This window comes from Dreissena polymorpha, chromosome 2 (genome assembly GCF_020536995.1).
Source record: "Dreissena polymorpha isolate Duluth1 chromosome 2, UMN_Dpol_1.0, whole genome shotgun sequence".
Taxonomy (NCBI): Eukaryota; Metazoa; Mollusca; class Bivalvia; order Myida; family Dreissenidae; genus Dreissena; species Dreissena polymorpha.
The window spans coordinates 6609920-6629698 of NC_068356.1; the positions used below are offsets into that span (position 1 = coordinate 6609920).

A 19779-nucleotide genomic window follows, 5' to 3' on the forward strand; every position below is an offset into this window, starting at 1 on the left:
AATTACCGCTTTTTCTCGGACAAAGTACTCCAGCTGTTCAAGCACGGATGGCTAATTCTATGGTTTCGGAACATCCGGTTGCTTCTCGGAACACATTTCTGGAACCAGCGCTGCAGCCCGGAAAATGGTCACCAGGGGAACCGATCCGGGTATTTCCGGGAAGTCGCGACGAGCCCGTTAATTCCTGTCAAAGAAGGTGAGAGTAGCTTAATGTTTTCGTAGTTTTATTTATTTTTCCATTCATTTTCTTTGTTGGGCAAGAGTTACATGAATCTGGTAATAAAAACACACCCTGTTAAAGTATTAAAGTAATATGACCTTAAAGCGCTGTATTTCAACTGAACAATGTTATATGCTGTTTTCTTAAATTTTTGTTTAAGAATGCGTTAAAAATCTTTTCATAAAAGAAAAGATAACGGAAAGTAACAATACAATCGATCAATCGTGGTTGTACTTGACATTGGAATATTATAATGTATTGCTAATCGTTATTATTATCTTGGCGGTGACTGTCTCTTAATTGGTTTTGGTCTTAATTTATGCAAGTGCATCTTATGCGTAATATTTTGAAAATGCCCCAGGCGATCAATTTATAGTCCATTTTACTGATAACAAAAAAACAACAACATTTGTGTTAATTTATTTAGACGTTTCTGTATTGTTACATATTGTTTATTGCGTTTCTTGGTTTATGTGTATGAAATTGAATTTGTTAAATGCTGTAGTACAACACATTATGATTTATTCTGCCGTGCCTTTAGAAGCTATGCTGTGCTTTGTTGCATGCATTTCTTAGTGTGTACGTTCTTCCGCGCCCGAGGTTGCATTATGTGTGGATTCGGAGTGTATCCCAAGTATTCCTATCTAATGAGTCGCGTTCTGAGAAAACTGGTCTGAATGCATGTGCGTAAAGTGTCGTCCCAGATTAGCCTGTGCAGTCCGCACATGCTAATCAGGGACGACACTTTCCGCCTTAACTGGATTGTTGTGTAGAAGAGACTTCCTTTAAACGAAAAATACCATAAAAAGCGGAAAGTGTCGTCCCTGATTAGCCTGTGCGGACTGCACAGGCTAATCTGGGACGACACTTTACGCACATGCATTAAACACAGTTGTCTCAGAACACGTCTCTTATGAACTTCCTTGACTCACGAAAGTTGGAACGACTTTTTCAAGTACAGTCGCAATTCGAAAATTCCACCTACGTGTATTTAGTTCAAAGTTTATGTTTTTCGTTTATGTGGGGTCTTGTGCTGTGGTGGACGGTGGAGTATCCGGAGGGAGACTCAGCTGTCCAGTATTATGAACACCGACCAAACTCCGCGCCATGAGCGGGGATTGAACATGTGTTGTCAAGATTAAAAGCGCATGTAAAACCACTGCGCTTACTGGGCAGCGCGATACATTTCTTCAAAAGGACCGACGTATTTAACCTGAATTAACCGACCATACATTACCGACGAGCTAACAACTCTTTACCTTAACGTCGAATATACGGTAGAGATACGCTCGTCATTCACTGAAATAGGCGAACAGACGCTGTCATACATTCGTACAACAGATCATAAATTAATATTAGCACATTTTATACTCGCTTCCTGAGTGAATCGCGTGTCTTCAACAAAATCATACGAGATGAGTGCATTTTCGGCAAAACGTTAGAAATCCGCCTATTGCAATTATCTAACTCGGTGCTACTTGGCGATGAGTATTTAAACAACAACAAGATAAGTATTGATGCGAAGCAGCAAAAATCTAAGATTTTTTAGTTATAACCCCCAAATAACCATTATCTATGATGTTGTGTTATAGCCACCAAATAACCATTATCTATGATTTTGTGTTGTAACCCCCAAATATTTCATAGTTCATTTTATTTACATTGGTTTCCTTTTTTTTACTGGCATCCGTGTGCAGTTTTCTTTAATGGAACAGAACTGTGTAGGTTTTAAAAAATCTGCTTCATCTTGTAAGCGTAATTTCATATTTTTCTCAACTTCAAGGGGAGATGATTCTGAACTTATTCTTACGTTGCTCATTTACGATAGGGGTTGAGTACTCATTGATATGCAAACACTGTAAAAGTTTTAATGTGTTTACGAACCCCCCCCCCCCCCCCCCCACCCCCACCCTCTCACACATATATTTCATGGGCATAATTCAAACAAAAAATGGTTACAATAAAACAGCATATTTATTTAAACTAAAATGTCTACATCAAAACAAAAAGTTAACATAGAACACAAATAAAATATTTTGATTCTACTGGGGCTCGAACCTTGGGCCTCTCACATGTGAAGCGAGCGTGTAACCATGACACTACGGAACCACTTGAAAATTCAATTTCTAACTAAGATATTAATAAGGGACTGTAATGTAACGGTTATCAATAAAGCAATAAACCGTGTAATCGCTGTCGTCTTGTAAAATTGAAGAAAATACGCGTTAACCAAAACTCGAACAGCAAAAGTCTGCGCTATTTTATTATTGCCCAGTCCATGTGATCAGTTATTAATTAAAAGAATTAGCTTTGCATTATTGGCAATAAATGTTGTAGTATATGTAATAGGCATAAATGCAGTACTTATTTACACTAATTTACACAAAAACTTACCACTATGCAAGATATTCTGACAAAAATATACATTGATCCGTAAAATAACTTCTCCCATAAGCGAAAAAAACGAATTACATACGAGTCGCCGCACTTCAGTGCGACGCCAATGACGATTCAGTATCAGTTGCACGTGAATTTTATAACAAATAATTACACTTGATGCTCCAAGAAAATTAATCAGTTGTCAGATTTATTGACAAGATTTTGTTGGACTGGCGATAATGATACATTCCAATATATTATCGTGCTATTTTTTATAACGAGTAAAGTAAAAACGTGTGGAAGAGCATTAGACATGTCCTTCTTGCTTTAACAGTAAAAGAAATGTTTGTTTCCGCCAAGCCGATCAATTACTTTTCGTGCCGACCTTAAAATTGTTTGTTTTTCGTATATAAGGTTGACCTTATACATCATTTAACATCATTTTTGCTTTATTCCATCATATTCACTTAATTTACTAAATATCACATATATAAAGAAGTGAAACTCCAGCTGCTGGAGCAGTATTGAATTCTCATTAAAACAATTAGTTGGTCCTTTATTTAAGTGACCGATTGCCCAAACAATACAAAACAGCACAATACAGCACAATACAAACCACCATAAACACAAAATATGAATAAAGCTGGGGTCACCGCCTTGGAACGGTCAATGCAAAGCATTGGGGGTTTAAACCGGTTATAGAGCGCTCAACCTCACACTTGGCCCAACAGTATTCATAATACATTTAAGTGTAAATAAAATTTAACGTCATAACATTGTAACTCAAATCAAACAATAATAAAAGGGAATTAAACGCAATTTAATTACAATTTAATTACTCATTGGTATTGAGCATACCAGAGCAACAGAGTTACAACTGAACTTTTTGACGAACGATAAAATGAAACTACAAACAAGTGTCAACTACATTCCTTCTTTATAGAAAAAGATTTAAAAATATAGCGTCATTAAGTTAATATTTCAGATAATCATCGCGCAAATATAGGAAGAAGCAGCAATAATGGGTGTAAAAATTCCATATAACATTGCTTGGTTGTTTATGTGACTGCTAAAAATTAAATTAATAATAATTAAATAAAAAAGAAACGCCTATCAGAGAGAAAATATAAATAAAATTGAACGTTATAAACCCAATTACCTATGCATGTAGCTTACAACTGGAATAGTGATATGGAAGATTAATTTCATTATATATCCCTTATACGAGTAGAATGACTCAAGAAATGTTAAAAAATAAACGGAAAAAATAAATGGAAAAAGTCGGGACGCCCTATGTACCTTAATTGTTTTTTTAGATGTTAGTGAAAACAAACCCAATATTTTGGACTCGATGTAATTCTAGTATGTTTTCCCCTGTTCTTCAGCGGTTGCTCAGGATCCGGCATGCACTGCGTCTTCTGGGGAAGTCTCTGTCCACGTGACTATCGCGGGTTGCCATGTCGATGTCAGAGAGGTGGGTGCGCATGCTTTAATATTATAAATGTAGAATACACTGTTTATAAATTCGTGAAATTGTTTTACTTTGTATATAATAATGCCATACAAATAGCTCCATGCAACAATTATATTTGCCCCAAAACCCAACATGCGTTATGAGATTTTTTTGTCCTTTTTTTTGTAAAATCGTAATCATCTTATAAATAACTGCAATATAAGTTATACATATTAATTAAAATAATATAATCATAAATGTGCATTTTTTATTGAATAGTTATAGATATTCACTTGTTTGGTTGAAAAAGCGCATTAAATTACAGTTGTATCTTCAATACTCTCTACATTAAACTATTCACTCCCAAAAATTCAACGATACAAAATGGATTTGTAGCTAAGATATAAAGAAGAGTCTGTCTCGGTGAAAACCGCCCGTAATGCATGTGCGTAAAAAATCGTCCTCTTTATTCTGTACGGAACTGGAACGACACTTTCCGCTTTTAATGAATGTTTGGTTTTACGGAAAGCCTCTTCTAAACAAAGGTCAAGCTTAGGCGGAAAGTGTCGTCACTGACAAGTCTATGCGAACTGCACATGCTAATCCGGGACAACACGTTACACACCTGCATAAATCCCGGATTTCCCAGAGACCGCCTCTTATACATATACATTATTTTGAGAATTATCAACGTATCAAGATCAGCCTGTGCAGTTCAATCAACTAGAACTAGAAGTTCATATACAGTTAACGGTCAGTCCTTCTTAACGTGAACATATTGTGTTTGGTGCGGTTCCCAGGCTGTCTCGTGGACACGTACTTCATTCCGTTCGGGCAGTCACGGAACATGGACCGATGTAACAACGTCTGCACGTGCAGATCACGTGAAGGAACGGTACGTCGTACATATTTTGTTGAAACAAAACATATTAATTATGTTTCAAATGTTACTATTAATATATACAAACAACAGTAGCACACACGCAATACTTATTAATTATGTTTCAAATGTTACTTTTAATATATTCAAACAACAGTAGCACACGTATCGCTTCCACACATTTATTTTACCTCCATTGTATCGAACTCATTACGCATGTTGAAATAATGTTGAATAATAATAATATACATAGTTCACGAAATTACTCTAGGCGTCGAATATCTTTATTATTTTCTGGTTTATTCTACAAACTAAGAAAACACACTTAAATTATGTTTCAGCCCACCTGCACTTTGAGAAATTGCTAGTGACGTTGCCTGACCCAGTTTCGACGCCACGGTCTCGACGTCTGCCAGAATACTACACTCGGTTGAAGAGACAGGGCGTTGCTTTTTGTCTGTTATATATTTTGTTGTTTGAGATTTATTGACCCATTTTTAATACAGGTTCAATACAAGTGTGTTCACTCTTGAATATTGAGACCAAGTAACTTATTCTCGTACCTGCATATTTCTTCACACACCAAAAACGAAAAACAGCAACAACAACATCAACAAAAAAATATGTGTTATGTTTAAACGACGCCCACGCATAATGATCTATGTTAAATTTACTCCGAATATCTAGTAATGGTATGTATCTTAAGATCGCTTAGTCTACAGTTTGACCCAGCAGTGATTGTATAACAAAGGTTACGTCATCAGACTCATCACATTCGTCGCTCAAGTTGTTATGGACGTAACAGGATTTTCATTAAGCTTGCTTTCATAAGATCTGAAAATAGGCCAACAGACCTGATTATATGTTTTGAGTCCCCATGTTGTTTTGTTATAAAAGCTATTTTCAAAATGTAACAACCACGCAGATACAGCAACAACACTTTGTTCAGCACCGTTTTCTATATCACTGTAAATGTGACAATAGTAAAAGCGGAAGATCAAACACATATTGAATTTCTGTAGATCGGTATATTATTTTGAAACTGGATCCTTCTGTCTGTTATATAGTCACGCAATGTTTCTGATAAGCGGGCGGAGAATCTCCTGACCAGAATGTGCGAATGCACAGGCTGGTCTGAGGCGACGCTGGCCTCACCTACAATAACACACAGGTTTTTATGGCGCGGCTCATTTAACAGAATAATGACCAGCAAGTTCCACACGACATTGAACAAGTATAAGTTCATGTCAAACATATTGAAGGGACAAAGCGATGGTATTTCTCATATGCTATTGTAAAGACCTGAGTAAAACTGCATATATCTCCTTCCACGTATAAAATATTCCAGTAACAGTAACTTTTCATGAATTGTTAACTCTTTCAGTGCTGGAACCGAATTTTGAAGGCCTTTGCAAACAGTTTGGATCCAGATGAGACGCCTCAGAACGTGACGTCTCATCAGGATCCAAACTGTTTGCTATTCTGATAGTATTCTTTGAAAAAAAATCGAAGAAAATGCTAATTTAATAAATTTAGCAGACGACATTTTAGCAGACGACAAATTTCCCAGCATGCAAAGGGTTAAAGAAAACAATAATGCCAAAGATATTTCTTTTATACACGCCTCACGTGGGATTCTACTCACGTCTGTTAAAATAGCTTACTACAATGAGAATGTGAGAGCACTGCTTAAAGTGTTCTCTGATACAAGTATTTAATTACATAAACATAATATAATGAGCGTTTATAAAAAAAATAGATACATGTGTCAAGTGACCATTTAATTTAGACTTAAAAAATAAATATCCTTATTTTTGAAAATATAATACCGTACTTATCGTCGATATGCGTTTTATTAGTATTCTAAAAACATGTAATATTTCGCACATCGAATGTGTTTGTATAAGTTCAGGCATCCCAAAACCATGCAACCCGAAGATGCTACACATAGTAGTATTGTGACCTAAACGATTTATTTAAATCGAACGTTTGATCCGCATGCACTATTAATAAGTATATGTACTTGTAATTGCAATTAAAGAATGCCAAACATCAACGATTGTCAAATGTTCAAGGTATCCTCTCTTACGCTGTAATTGTCTTATAAACAAGCGAACAGTCTTTTATTTCCCAATCGATATTGATGTCACTGTCATAAATTACAGAGACGATGCTTTTGTTCTGTTCATTGATCTTTTTGTAATTAATTACAACTAAGCCAAAATTAATTATGCAATCATTCAAAACGCACGTTCATTGTTAACGTCAATTGAGCCCATGACCTCAACGGGTCTGGATTGGTCGCAATTCTTTTCAATTGGTCGCGTACTAGCTTTGACCACGGACGTATAGTATTATGACGATTGTTTCGTAAAGGATTTACGCTATTGTTATCTATCTAGTCTACGTAGCGTCATTAACCAACGCGGTGATGGATGCCTGGTGTAGCAGTAGATCGATCTCCGGAGCGTCACGCTTCTAGACGTATAAAATTACCTGCACGTAACGTTACGTTAGTTTTTCGCAGGACCGCTCTCAGTGAGCAAACAACATTAGATGTTAAATTAAACTTTCGTGGATATGACATTTCGATTTTAACAAAAACATTGACACATATTTTACTAAGCTGCATTTTATCACATCTCAGTAAAAAATGACTTTTAATAATATTTCCATTTTGCTCGGGATATTAGTATGTGTGCACGGGCAAGGCACGGGTGTTAACGAACGAGTGACGGTTCAAAACCTGGATCCCCGGGGGCATGGCGCGGCCGTTCCAGGAATCAATGAGGTGTTAGACACCATGATGTCTGCGGGAACTGGAAGTGCATCTCAAGGTCAAGCTACTGGAGGTTTCGTAACAGATGGAATTTCAACAGCAGGAGGCGGTTTCGTTACTGATATGGATATCGGTAGAGTCGTTGAAACACCATACCCACCCGTCGGAAGTGAAGGACTAGCTGTAGGCGGTATCTCAATGGAAGGGGGAGCTTCCAGTTCAACAGGAGGCTCAGGCGCCAGCCGTAGTAGAGACCGAACGGGAAGTATCAGCACAGAAACGAGATTCGAACCTGTGAGTGGAACAAGTGGGCAACTTCCAAGAGAAACACGCAGAGATCCAGCTCGGGGATCAACAAGCGATCCGACGCGAGGAGGTTTTGGTAGTTCTGTGCGCGATTCTACTCGTGGTTCCATGAATGAGCCCAAGCGTGATCCAATTAGAGGATCATTTGGTGATCCCATGCGCGATCATAGTAGGGGATCCTTTGGTGATCCTATGCGCGATCCGTTTAGGGGTTCTATGGGTGATCCTATGCGCGATCCTTTGAGGGGATCTATGGGTGATCCGATGCGCGATTCAATGCGAGGACCATTTGGCGTATCAAGCCGGGAGCCAATTAGGGATCCAATGCTGGATGGAATGCGAGGACCACCGTTCGATCAAGTCGACAGGAGAGTCGAGCCGCGCGACCGAATATTCAGCGATCCCCGCGATGTGCGAGGTGGGGCCGGTATGTTGGATGATCCCTTTGTCGGACAGAGGGATCCCGTATTTGATCCTCGCCTTGATTCCAGAGATACGCGTCCTGCTTCCAGAGATGCTCTTCTTGATTCCAGAGACCCGCGCCTTGATTCCAGGGACCTGCGCCTAGATTCCAGGGACCCGCGCATTGATCCCAGAAATACGCGCCTCGATTCTAGAGATGCTCGTGTTGATCCAAGGGACCCGCGATCAATGGATCCTCGTGGTCCGACCGGTATGTTCGATCCAAGGGGTGGTTCGACCGGTATATTCGATCCAAGGGGTGGTTCGACCGGTATGTTTGATCCAAGGGGTGGTTCGACCGGTATGTTCGATCCAAGAGGCTTCTCTGGAGATGTAAGAGGCGACATGCTGCGGGCACCTGCATTTGGCGGCTCGAGGCCGATCATATTTGACGAGTTTGGAAGACCGATCTACTCGGATCCTATGGGAAGCGATCCGTTCCGTTTCCGAGGAAACATGAGTTCCGGTTTCGATCCGCGTTTCACACCATCAGGATTCCCAATGACCGAGGGTGGCCCTGGCCCGTTCGGCATGTTCGAACCCAGAATTCCCTTTGGGCGAAGACGTAAGATTGTTTCCTAATATGTTATATTATGTTAAGCGATGTTTGTATCTACATTGTATACAATTGTTTAAAACATATATTTCTTGTTATATTTTGTTTAAAGATTTTTTTTAAGTGCTATAAGTTTTCAAAGCGCAGTTTGAACGGAAAATGTGGTAGCTGTACTACTTTAGTCACACGATGTCATTCGTTCAGAAAGCACGAAAGATATCGTACTAATTTACAGGTCAATTATGTTTCAATTAGCACTGTGTTCCTTGGTTAAAACCACATTGAAACCCTCTGCTAAGTTATATACGAGCATATAAAAATATACTTTTTACGAAATAATAAATGAGTACACAGCTTGTTTAACAATGAAAATACAGTTAAAATTAAGATTTGCGCTGGAGAAACTCTAGATTTTATGTTGGTTTACTTATTTATAAACTTATATTTCTAGCATTCCCATATCCGCCTTACCCGGGCGGCTTTGGTAGCCCCGGGTTCTTTGGCGCACCAGGCGGCTTCTTCCCGTACCCGACCGGACCGTTTGGGGGCATGGGACCGGGTTTCTTACCCAGCGGTGGAGGTATGGGACCCTCGTCGCTAGGTGGTGATGGCCTCCGGTTCAGAGGCGATTCGTTTGGCGGATTTTCTTCCGGCGTAGGTTTACCACCTCGAGGTTTTCCACCCATTTCTGGCGGAAGTTTCCCACCTATTTCCGGCGGATTTCCCGATCCCTCTGGATCCCCCGGCGGATTTATGGATCTGAGCGGAAGTTCCGGTGGACGCATAATGGATTCAGGAAGCATGGGCGGAAGTTCTGGTGGCCGCTTTATGGATTCAGGAAGCCTTGGAGGAAGTTCCAGTGGACGCTTTATGGATTCAGGAAGCCTGGGCGGAAGTTCCGGTGGACGTTTTATAGACTCAGGAAGCATCGGCGGAAGTTCCGGTGGAGGCTTTATGGATTCAGGAAGCGTTCCGTTACGTGGAGATTTCGGCGGTGCCACTCCCTTGGGAACGGATTCCGGATTCTCCAGCTCCGGTTCCAGCTTTAGCAGAAGTAAGAGGGTGTTAAATTCGCTTGATTAAAATCTTGACTTTAAATAATACAATAGTGCTTTACTATGTTGATTATATTTGTGGCCATTCCAGTTCAAGTAGTTAAATAACATTGCTAGTGTAAGCGCGTTATAACCTTGCAAAAACAGATTTATTTTGAATAAAAGTGAAATGCACAAAAACAACAACTCACATACTATACAGCTAAAATGTGTGATTAAAAGCCTGGGTTAGAAAAAAGACAACATCAAATCAAGAGAATTTTTTCTATACTGAAAATTCAACCACGACATTATAGAATATATCAAAATGATGTGTTCGTTGTTCAGTATAGAATTTAACACATAACTGTTTTGATTTAAATCCGTTTATATTTATATGCCTTAAACATATAAACATAAATCGATGAGGCTAATTTAAAGCACACGTGGTTTGAGCGCTTCGTGGATATTTGCCGTTTAAAACAACGTTTATATTAAAATGCAACGAACAATGTGTTAATGTTAAATCTTGCACTTTATGATTATATAAAGTTCTGTTGTATGTGCATGTAAGTATGTGACAATGTATAACTCATATTTTCATTCTTTTCAGTGGACCCCGGCCCGAGAGGCGTTTTCTAAGTTGTAGAAGGGTCCTACGAGGGGGCGTAGCGACGCCAAACTCGAGCTCTGAACAAATCCATGTATTTTTATTTAAATACCCTAGTATTTTTATTTTCCTGTTTGTCGTGTTTTAAAAATTATGCGATTCTGTACGGTTATCTTTCACATAAAATATTTTGGTCCTCTACTTACTGGTATAATTTTTTCCATAATTTAGAATAAAAAAAAATAACGAGGATAAAATACGTGAAATTTTTCGCGGTAAAAAATATATTAAATATGGCAAACTATGCGTTTAAGTGTACGCGTGATTTTCAACCGTTGTTTATAAAAAAGATGTTTAAATGTTTTTGTCTAGTTTTTATGTCCCTGCTTTGTAACTAGCAAGTGCTTTTTGTTAATCGTCTGTAATGTATTATTTCTATGTTTCACTTTGACGTAAAAAAGTAATTTTAATTGCAGCCAGACACAAATCGTTTTTAATCGATCACGTCATGTACAATAAATCGAGCACAAACTGTATACTATTGAATTGATATAAATGTAGCCTCCGCGCAGAGATTTGACTGGAACCAGCATTGCTGGATCAAATCCCTGCCTTCATAACCAACCACGTGAGGATAGGCGAGACAGGTGGTACACAAATGTTGCCGTTGTAATTTTTACTTTTTTTAAGGTATTTTTTATTATGAGCCTAAACTTATACACTATTTCAAAATATAAAAGAAAATTATACTACTTTTTTTATAATATTACACTTAAACAAAAATAATAAAATCCTTGTGTTGGCAGAGACTGTGTGTGTGAGCATGAAACGACAACTCTGCGTGGAGATTAATGTAAATTTTGAAGTTGAACGATACGCTGTCAAATAAATTATTGCGGACACTAATTTGACTGAAATTGTTCTTATTTAATGATCGATGCAATTGATCTTGTTTGATACATGAACCTTACGATAAAGTATTGGTGATCGATTTGAAATCAGAACAAAGAACATTTTGAATTAATTATTTTGAACAAAAACTCCATCACCCGAATGACTTATACAAGCGTAGAACATCTGTGTACGTAAGTACAGAATAGTCAGATGACTTAAGAAGTGAACAACATTGCTTTGAGAAAAAAAGCTTAATACATTTATGCCTAGCGTCTAGAAAAAAAGGCCTTGGCAAACAGCGTAGACCTAGATGAGACGCCGCATGATGCGGCGTCTCATCAGGGTCTACGCTGTTTGCTGAAAGGAATTTCTGTCAAAAATATTCTATATATAGAAATAAATACACTGGACATCACTAAGTTTGAAAATAAATTGATCCTATTTAGAAGGATGGGAGAGTCCACTAGGCATAAATGGGTTAAGTGTCGTTCCAATTACTGACTAAATATTATTGCGTCTATTTGAGAAAAAACATGTCCCTTTGTAAACAAGGCCTAACTGGATTGTGTATGGCACAAAATATTCGTTGAAAAAAGCCCACAAGAAATATCAATAAATGTTCCAGTTATTAGATAAAAACACATCGACGCTCTGAATTGAAGGAAAATACATTCACTAAAAGTTAAGTATGTGACGGAATGAAAATCTGAAAGCTGTCTGTATTTATTAAGACCTTTATCACTATCAAAACATGAATGCGTACTCTAGTGATTATTTATAAGATTGCATTTGTTGATTAAAATTCTACGTAACATGTTTCAAGGCTAAGGAATTAAACACCGTTGTGAAAACTAGATCAATTATCGAATGCTAATAGCGATGTACAAAAGAATACAAGAAGGCTCAGTGTAATTTTAAAAAATCGACCGTTTACTCGTACGATGTAGATGTATGAAAAGCAACTTTCCTTTGTCAATTCTTACTTTATCATCAAGTTAAATTGTATATAACAAACAACGATCACCACTTCGTCATGTTTCATTTATTTTATTATCGTGTCAAAACCGAGGAAACATTTCGCAATTTTAATTGATATTTGTTTTGCTCTGAAGATTAACCACTACACATCACACCACACGATCATTTGACACATTACGCATTTGTTTATAACTTGTCATACTATCCATGTTTTATCGTCACGATTTTGTAATCACATCATTAACTAAAGGAAACGGAACACTTGAATTAAATTAAAAATAATATTTTAACAAATATTTTTTGTATCCAGACATGCATATATTTTATTATTTTACCGCCACCAAATTAATCATTATTGAAACAGATATATTTTTTACAACTTATTATGATCCGTTTTACTAAAAACTCGTCATGTTAGCTATTTCGGCGGATTGTGGATAGAATCCAAGGCCGGAAATCGGATACCCGGGTATACACATTGGGCTTTTTGGCGGTGCGACACCCTGAAGCTCCCCAGGAGGTGGCGCCTGCCAGCTCCCACGTGACTTCTCCTTTTCTGAGACACGAGAGGGGTCCACCAGAATCGCCCTAGTATAATTTATACATGTGTAGTGTTATTATTTAAGTACGCGTCATCTACCTGGCAAATTAACTAAATTCTTAATATACTTTTTGCATAAACATTCACAAAACGTGACCCGATATCATCAACGCATATGTTATAATCAAACGAACATTAAGAAAATGTTTTTTCCAAATTCCAATTATACTACCTGACATGCGCCGATGTCCCCGTTGCCGACGCAGATGTGGGAGTCGAGAATGTAGTTGCCCCACATGTCCCCGCCGCTGCACACCGCGTTAGGGGTCAGCGAGACGCGCAGTTCGTTTAGCTTCGTCTCGTCCCCAGTACCTGCAAAGTAATCCGGACAAACGGTTATCCCAAACAAAAGCAATTTCACGGAGAAGAGCATTTCCGGACATAATGAATATTATGACCAAAACACTGCCGGACTTAAGGATTTAGTGGAAAAAACAGGCCACAGCGAATTTGCGGATAAAAGCATTCACGGACAAAAGACATTTAAAGTCAACAGCACTTCCGGACAAAAGATTGACCGGATTTAGAGACTTTTCGGACAAAAGCAATCCCGGTTAAAAGCTCTGCCGGACATGAGAATTCACGAACAAAATGACACCGAACAAAATCATTTTAAACAAGAAACTGTCGAAGACGGGTGATGCTCCCCAAAGTTTTTTTTGTCACAATATTTCACTATATTCAGATAAAAGGAAACGTCTTGAGGGCACAGTAGTTGGGGGGACAATAATTTTTTTTAGCAAATTTCAAAGGGCCATAACTCTGTGAAAAATCATCCGACCAGAACCCGCTGATAAAATGCACATCTCCTCTTGGTAGTGAAGCTTCCCATAAAGTTTCATTGAATTCCGGTCATTAGTTGCTGAAAAATAGCCCGGACAAGAATTGCACTATATGTACAGTTAATGGCAAATTTCAAAGGACCATAACTCTGTGAAAAATCATCCGACCAGAACCGGCTGATAATATGCACATCTCCTCTTGGTAGTGAAGCTTCCATAAAGTTTCATTGAATTCCGGTCATTAATTGCTGAGAAATAGCCCGGACAAAAATTGTGCGCGGACGGACGGACGCACGGACGGACAGACAAAGCGGCGCTCCCCCAAAAATTTTCTGGGGGAGCATAAAAAAATCCGAACAAATCAATACCAGGACACATCGCAATGAGTGGGCTTTCGTCTGCGAAACGAGCTTATCAAGATGTGGAAAGCAGCACTAATAAAGTACCGGTATTACAAACTTGTAAATTTACTGGGAACGTAGTATTGAATATACTAATCCATGCATAATTAAGATTAAATATTATTTCAATCTTGCTTTATATCTTGCTCAAAGCTAAACAAACTTCTACCAAAAATGCTGTGATCTACTTTCAGCCTTTTGTCATTTCATGAACTGATTACATTATAAATATTACTATTGAAAAAAAAGTTAACTCTTGAATGAACATTATATACAGCCACGGAAAAGCGTCTGCGTGTTGCTGATGAGACATTGTAACATAGACTGACTTTTTGTATCCCCCCAGCCGGAAATCCAACATTCGTCCTGCGACGTGTTGTACACAGTTCCCACTTCCGGTACGCAGGCCGGAAACACGTGCTCCTCAAAGGCGACAGGAGCCGACAACTTCAGTAGAGCGATGTCGTTGGGATACGGCGCTCCCTCGCGATATCCTGGATGCTGAAGTGCACGGAAAATATACAGCATCATGCGTACATCTATAACTGTTTTGACTTACTTTATATTTTAGCACTATATCCCCATGGGAAGCGGCGGGCTGACTGAATGAAATGTGACGTTTTTGTTGGGGTTTGGGCCAATTGGCCTAAACAAATAATTCAATAAATCAGATCCGAGAGAAGCGTTTATGTCTAAATCATCACAGTGTGAGATGCTATCAAGTTATATCGATCAAATGGACCAATACTTATATTACGAAATACAAAAAAGCCAAACAAACAATAGACAAAGTGTAACAGTCCGATGCCCAAAATCTTTTGGAATATCTAATAAACCGGCTGAATGGTATCGAGTTCAGTCTAATGTGTGGATATGTATTCAATTTGTTTTTCACCCTTTGCATGCTGTGAAATTTGTCGTCTGCTGAATTGTTGTCTGGTGAATTTGCATAATTAGCATTTTCTTCGATTTTTTTTTCAAAGAATGCTATCAGAATAGCAAACAATTTGGATCCTGATGAGATCTGGATCCAAACTGTTTGCAAAGGCCTTCAAAATTCGGTTCCAGAACTGAAAGAGTTAAAGGCGATTTTTATTGAAGCAGTATACAGTATTGTTACAATCTTCCACATGCTCTGTGCTTTTAACCCCAAGGAAAAACAAATGTGCAAAAGTCGCATGGTGAAGTTGATATGGTGTCCGCCTAACGACCGGGATGTCCCGGGTTCGGTCCCCATTGTTGGAGCGTTCTTAAGATCTCCCCCAAAGACACGAAGGACTGAGCGTACAAAGGCAACGGATTCCACATCGTCTCAATAATCTTTTGTTCTTCGATGCAATAAACCTAAGTTCAAAAATGGATCTTTAATAAATTAGATCTCGTTCTTTGAAAAAAATGGGCTTATTGCATGTGCGTAAAGTGTATTCCCAGATTAGCATAATGTGCAGTCCGCACAAGCTTATATGGGACGACACTTTCCGCCTAAACTTGATTTTGTTTTTAATGGACAGAGTAAAAATTTCATAAAAGCGGATAAAGCCGCCCATGGTAAGCATGTGCGGACAGAGCAAAGCTAATGCAATTCCAATGTATGCTGACATTGAAGACAGTAGCCAGGTAGACCCGCTCCCGGTCTGTGTTGGTGACCTTCCTGTCGTGCTCGCCGAGCACCACCCTCGGGACTGAGCTGGACCTTCAGTGGATAACAGAGGAGTTAAGAGGTCGGGCGCGGTGGTTGGGATGGTCGTGAGCTGATGACATGATTATGAAGTCATGAAAAGATTTCCGTCATAGATTTTACAAATAAAACACACATATATATATATAGATGTTATAAGAAGTTAGTTTTATGACCAGCTCTAATTTCAATTTGAAAAATTATGATCGTGACCATTTTAAACCGACATGAATAATTTTTGATGTTTCTATTGTATGGTTTTGGTGGATTACCAATATGAACTAACAAATACAGTTACTTAATTACTTTCGCGAATGTCTGAGCGCTGAAGGCTCAAATCCCATTTCAAAATCCTGTAGTCGGCAACTTGTGTTTTTTTCGTTTTTCTCTGTTAATGTTCGGGATATTGTACTTGTTTGTTTCCTATTCTGTGACCGAAACTCTTTAAAGCGAGAGATGAACTCCTTACCCGTCCACACAGTGCGCTGCTGTCACCACCCACTGTGGCGCTATCAGGGAACCACCGCAAAAGTGGAACTTGTCCGAGTTTTGGAGGGACGCCTGCCAGGGCCACGTGTGTGGCGTAGCTTCCGTCCCTCCCACGATGCGACTCTGGCCCATCCGACTGTTCCTTTTGAAGCGACGGATCGCCGGAAGGTACGGGTTTCCACACACGACTGGAACTAAAAATGTTCATAATGAATTATAATATTTAATAAATACAGTACACAATAAGGAAATGTGTTTTTTTATGGACAATCCCCACAAATTAATTGGCGTAATTTACATCACGCATACGTCGAAAAGTCGTTAAAATTGATTTATTGGCAGTAATTTGTTATCGTCTTGAGGGCGAAGAAAAAATAAAATAGTTTCTGATGTAAATTAAATACACAGATTAAAGAATCTTTCATATATAAACCAATTTTGTTTTGTCGTTTTTATTATTTTATATAAAAGAAAGAAATAGGTAGTAAAAGCGATTAACAAGTGCCACCGATAAGGCACTTACGAACAATCGGCAGACAGCACGAAGTTCCTGACGTCTCACAAGTGAAACTGACGTCAGCCTCGCCGTCACAGCCGTCACTGACGCACCTACCACCGTTACCTGAGCACGTAACGTCTGAAAATTGAAATTTGAAATTCATGCGATCGATATAATGAATGTGCCGTCTTGTACATGTAACCGTTTCGTTCGAACAACAATGCCGCTTGAAATACGACTCAAACAGTTTTCTGTCTACAATATACGTCAATAGCAGCCAAGCTAACATCGAGTTTGATTAATTATTGACTGAGATAAATTTCAACGAAACTTTTAACTTGGTGTGCACTATCGGAAATAAAACCGCTTGGTGCAACACGTGCATGCTTAAACAATCGTTGCCTGTGATTACCCGAAATTCACCCATTACAGTTTGGTTCGACTTTGACATTTGGACTAAGGATATATAAACCGCCGGTCTATGGCAGATTGTGTAATTCCGTTTAGCATAAACTCGCTTCGATAATTCTGTACAATGCCACGGGTGTTGCATATGTATACCCCCCTAGCCATTATCCCTCCTGTCATACCAACACAGGGAGTCTTATTTGACTATTGTCTGAACGTCAAGCACTAACCGGGTCAAGTGTATTCATAAAAAACAGATGCGTTTAAAACAATACTTAAAGAAAACAACAACCAATAGTTCGATTACAAAGCTAGATTCGTTTCATCTATGTTTAAGTTCCATATGAATAGTTTGTGAAATTGCTTAAATGAAAATAACACGACATCTTAACCCATACCTGGTTCTTGGGTTGTTGTGGGAATACCGGTTGTCATCCAACCACCTCCACCAGGGCCTGTGGGCCATCCACCGCCACCACCACCGCCGGGGCCAGTCGGGATACCTCCGCCTCCACCAGGACCCGTTGGCCACCCGCCACCACCACCACCGCCGGGGCCAGTCGGGATACCTCCGCCTCCACCAGGACCCGTTGGCCACCCGCCACCACCACCACCGCCGGGGACTGTCGGGACACCACCACCGCCACCGCCGGGGTATGTCGGGTTGCCACCACCACCGCCACCAGTTGGCAAACAGAACGGCCAGCAACTACCCCCGGATCCACTTGTGGGCATAGGCCACCCTATGAATTTATTTGTAAATCCATTAATTTATGTTTTTGACTTCGAAGTTTATAATTACAAAGCGTGTTGTAATATTGGCGGTTTAATTCCAAATATAAATATTCTGTATAAGAAATTTTCATTGCGAATCAGGGTTATTCAATTGTTATTAAATGACAGATGCTCCCTTTCTATATTGTTAATAGAATAGGCCGAAATTATATGAATAAATTGATAAAAGACATATACGCTTATTTTGAAGAAAAGAGATATACTTACACTGCCCACGTGTGTGACCAATAAGACATATATAAAAAAGAAGTCCGGAAAACATTGTCGCCTCGAAATGCTCTGGAGAACCAGAAGACGTCGCTCTTTATGTACAGAAACCTTTGACTTGCGTCCAATATATCACCTTGCCAGCTAACAACACCTTGTATCGTTCACAAGGCTAATGACTGGGGCATGCGTTGGGAACACTTAGCCGCCACTTGATGGGACTAATAACGTAAATGAAAACTCTTACACCAGTCGAACCCTTGTCGTTATGGTACTTTATATGCGTTCCATGTTTTCAAAATAAGACAAAGGTGAACGCCATGACTATTGACCACGGTCATTGACCCGTTCTCAAATAATGATGAAATCAAAACATATAATTCAGGGGCAGATTTGTTTTGTTTTGTTTTAGTTTCGGTTTGTTTACCAAACGCTGTACAGTGAAAAAGCACTTTTACACCTCTCGTTGCATGCTTTCAAAGAATGCAATTAAGTTCGGGTTATTCTGCAATAATAACGAGCTGAATGTTTAAAAAAAAATCTGACGAATTCCAGGAAATTGTACATTAAATTTTACATACAAACAAGAAAGGACATGTCTTTCCAGATAAAAGTTATCATACGAAAAATAATAACAAATATAAGTTGTTTTCGTGTCTTCTTTTAGATACCCTCCAATAATACAACACATAATATATCATTCAATAAATAACTATATTATGTGTTGTATTAATTCCATTCTTTGAAAGCGTGCATCGAGAGGTGTAAACGTGCTTTTAAAAAACACTTTTACATAAAAACAATAAACGATAATTCTTTTGAAATAAAAGTTATCATGCGATTTGAAAAAAACAACAACAACAAATATACACTGTTTTCGTGTCTTGTTTTGAATACCGTGCATTAATAATATACTTATTTAATGAATGATATATTCGATGTGTACGGGGTCAACGTTAGGCGGATCACGCGTTCGTTGGATACAACAGCAGGATGACGTTCCCACAACAAAGCCCTAATTAGAAGTGTTCTTACAAATATTTGACAAACAACGAACTTCGATAAAGTTCACGGTATTTTCATGACAGTTTTCAAATGGTGTGTTCGTATGGTTTATTATGGCGATCAATTTTGGTGAAGTGATGTCGAAATTGGGAATTGACACGTGTTGCTTTGTTAATATTTTCGGACATTCGTAGATACTGATATCTTGTTTTTGCGAGTGCGTCTATGACGTACGTGAAGGATATCAATAACATAGCCGTATCTTATTCTCGTGCCATAAATCAATCAATCGTTAAATGTCAACTCCCAAATGTTCTAAGGTTAGACATTTATGGTCTTAAAGGGGCCTTTTCATAGATTTGG

The 19779-nt window shown here is 38.8% G+C and overlaps 2 protein-coding genes across 3 annotated transcripts; one reads left to right on the forward strand and one right to left on the reverse strand.

Moving 5' to 3' along the window:
• Positions 1-7445: 7445 nt before the first annotated feature.
• On the forward strand, positions 7446-11426 carry LOC127865733 (collagen alpha-1(II) chain-like). Its single transcript, XM_052405665.1, has 3 exons — positions 7446-9044; positions 9487-10089; positions 10683-11426. The coding sequence occupies exons 1-3, from the start codon at positions 7586-7588 to the stop codon at positions 10709-10711; spliced, it is 2091 nt and encodes a 696-aa protein (XP_052261625.1). The 5' UTR covers positions 7446-7585; the 3' UTR covers positions 10712-11426.
• Positions 11427-12600: 1174 nt separating this feature from the next.
• On the reverse strand, positions 12601-18518 carry LOC127865734 (chymotrypsinogen B-like). Of its 2 annotated transcripts, XM_052405668.1 has the most exons (9): positions 18412-18518; positions 17979-18152; positions 17808-17912; positions 17026-17139; positions 16483-16696; positions 15935-16028; positions 14665-14836; positions 13325-13464; positions 12601-13139 (listed from the first exon to the last, which is right to left on the reverse strand). In XM_052405668.1, exons 1-9 carry the CDS (start codon positions 18464-18466, stop codon positions 12966-12968), a joined length of 1242 nt encoding a protein of 413 aa, XP_052261628.1. In that variant the 5' UTR covers positions 18467-18518; the 3' UTR covers positions 12601-12965. The 2 variants fall into 2 exon arrangements, with proteins under 2 accessions (XP_052261628.1, XP_052261626.1); XM_052405666.1 differs by having other exon boundaries at positions 17808-18152.
• Between the last annotated feature and the right edge of the window lie 1261 nt (positions 18519-19779).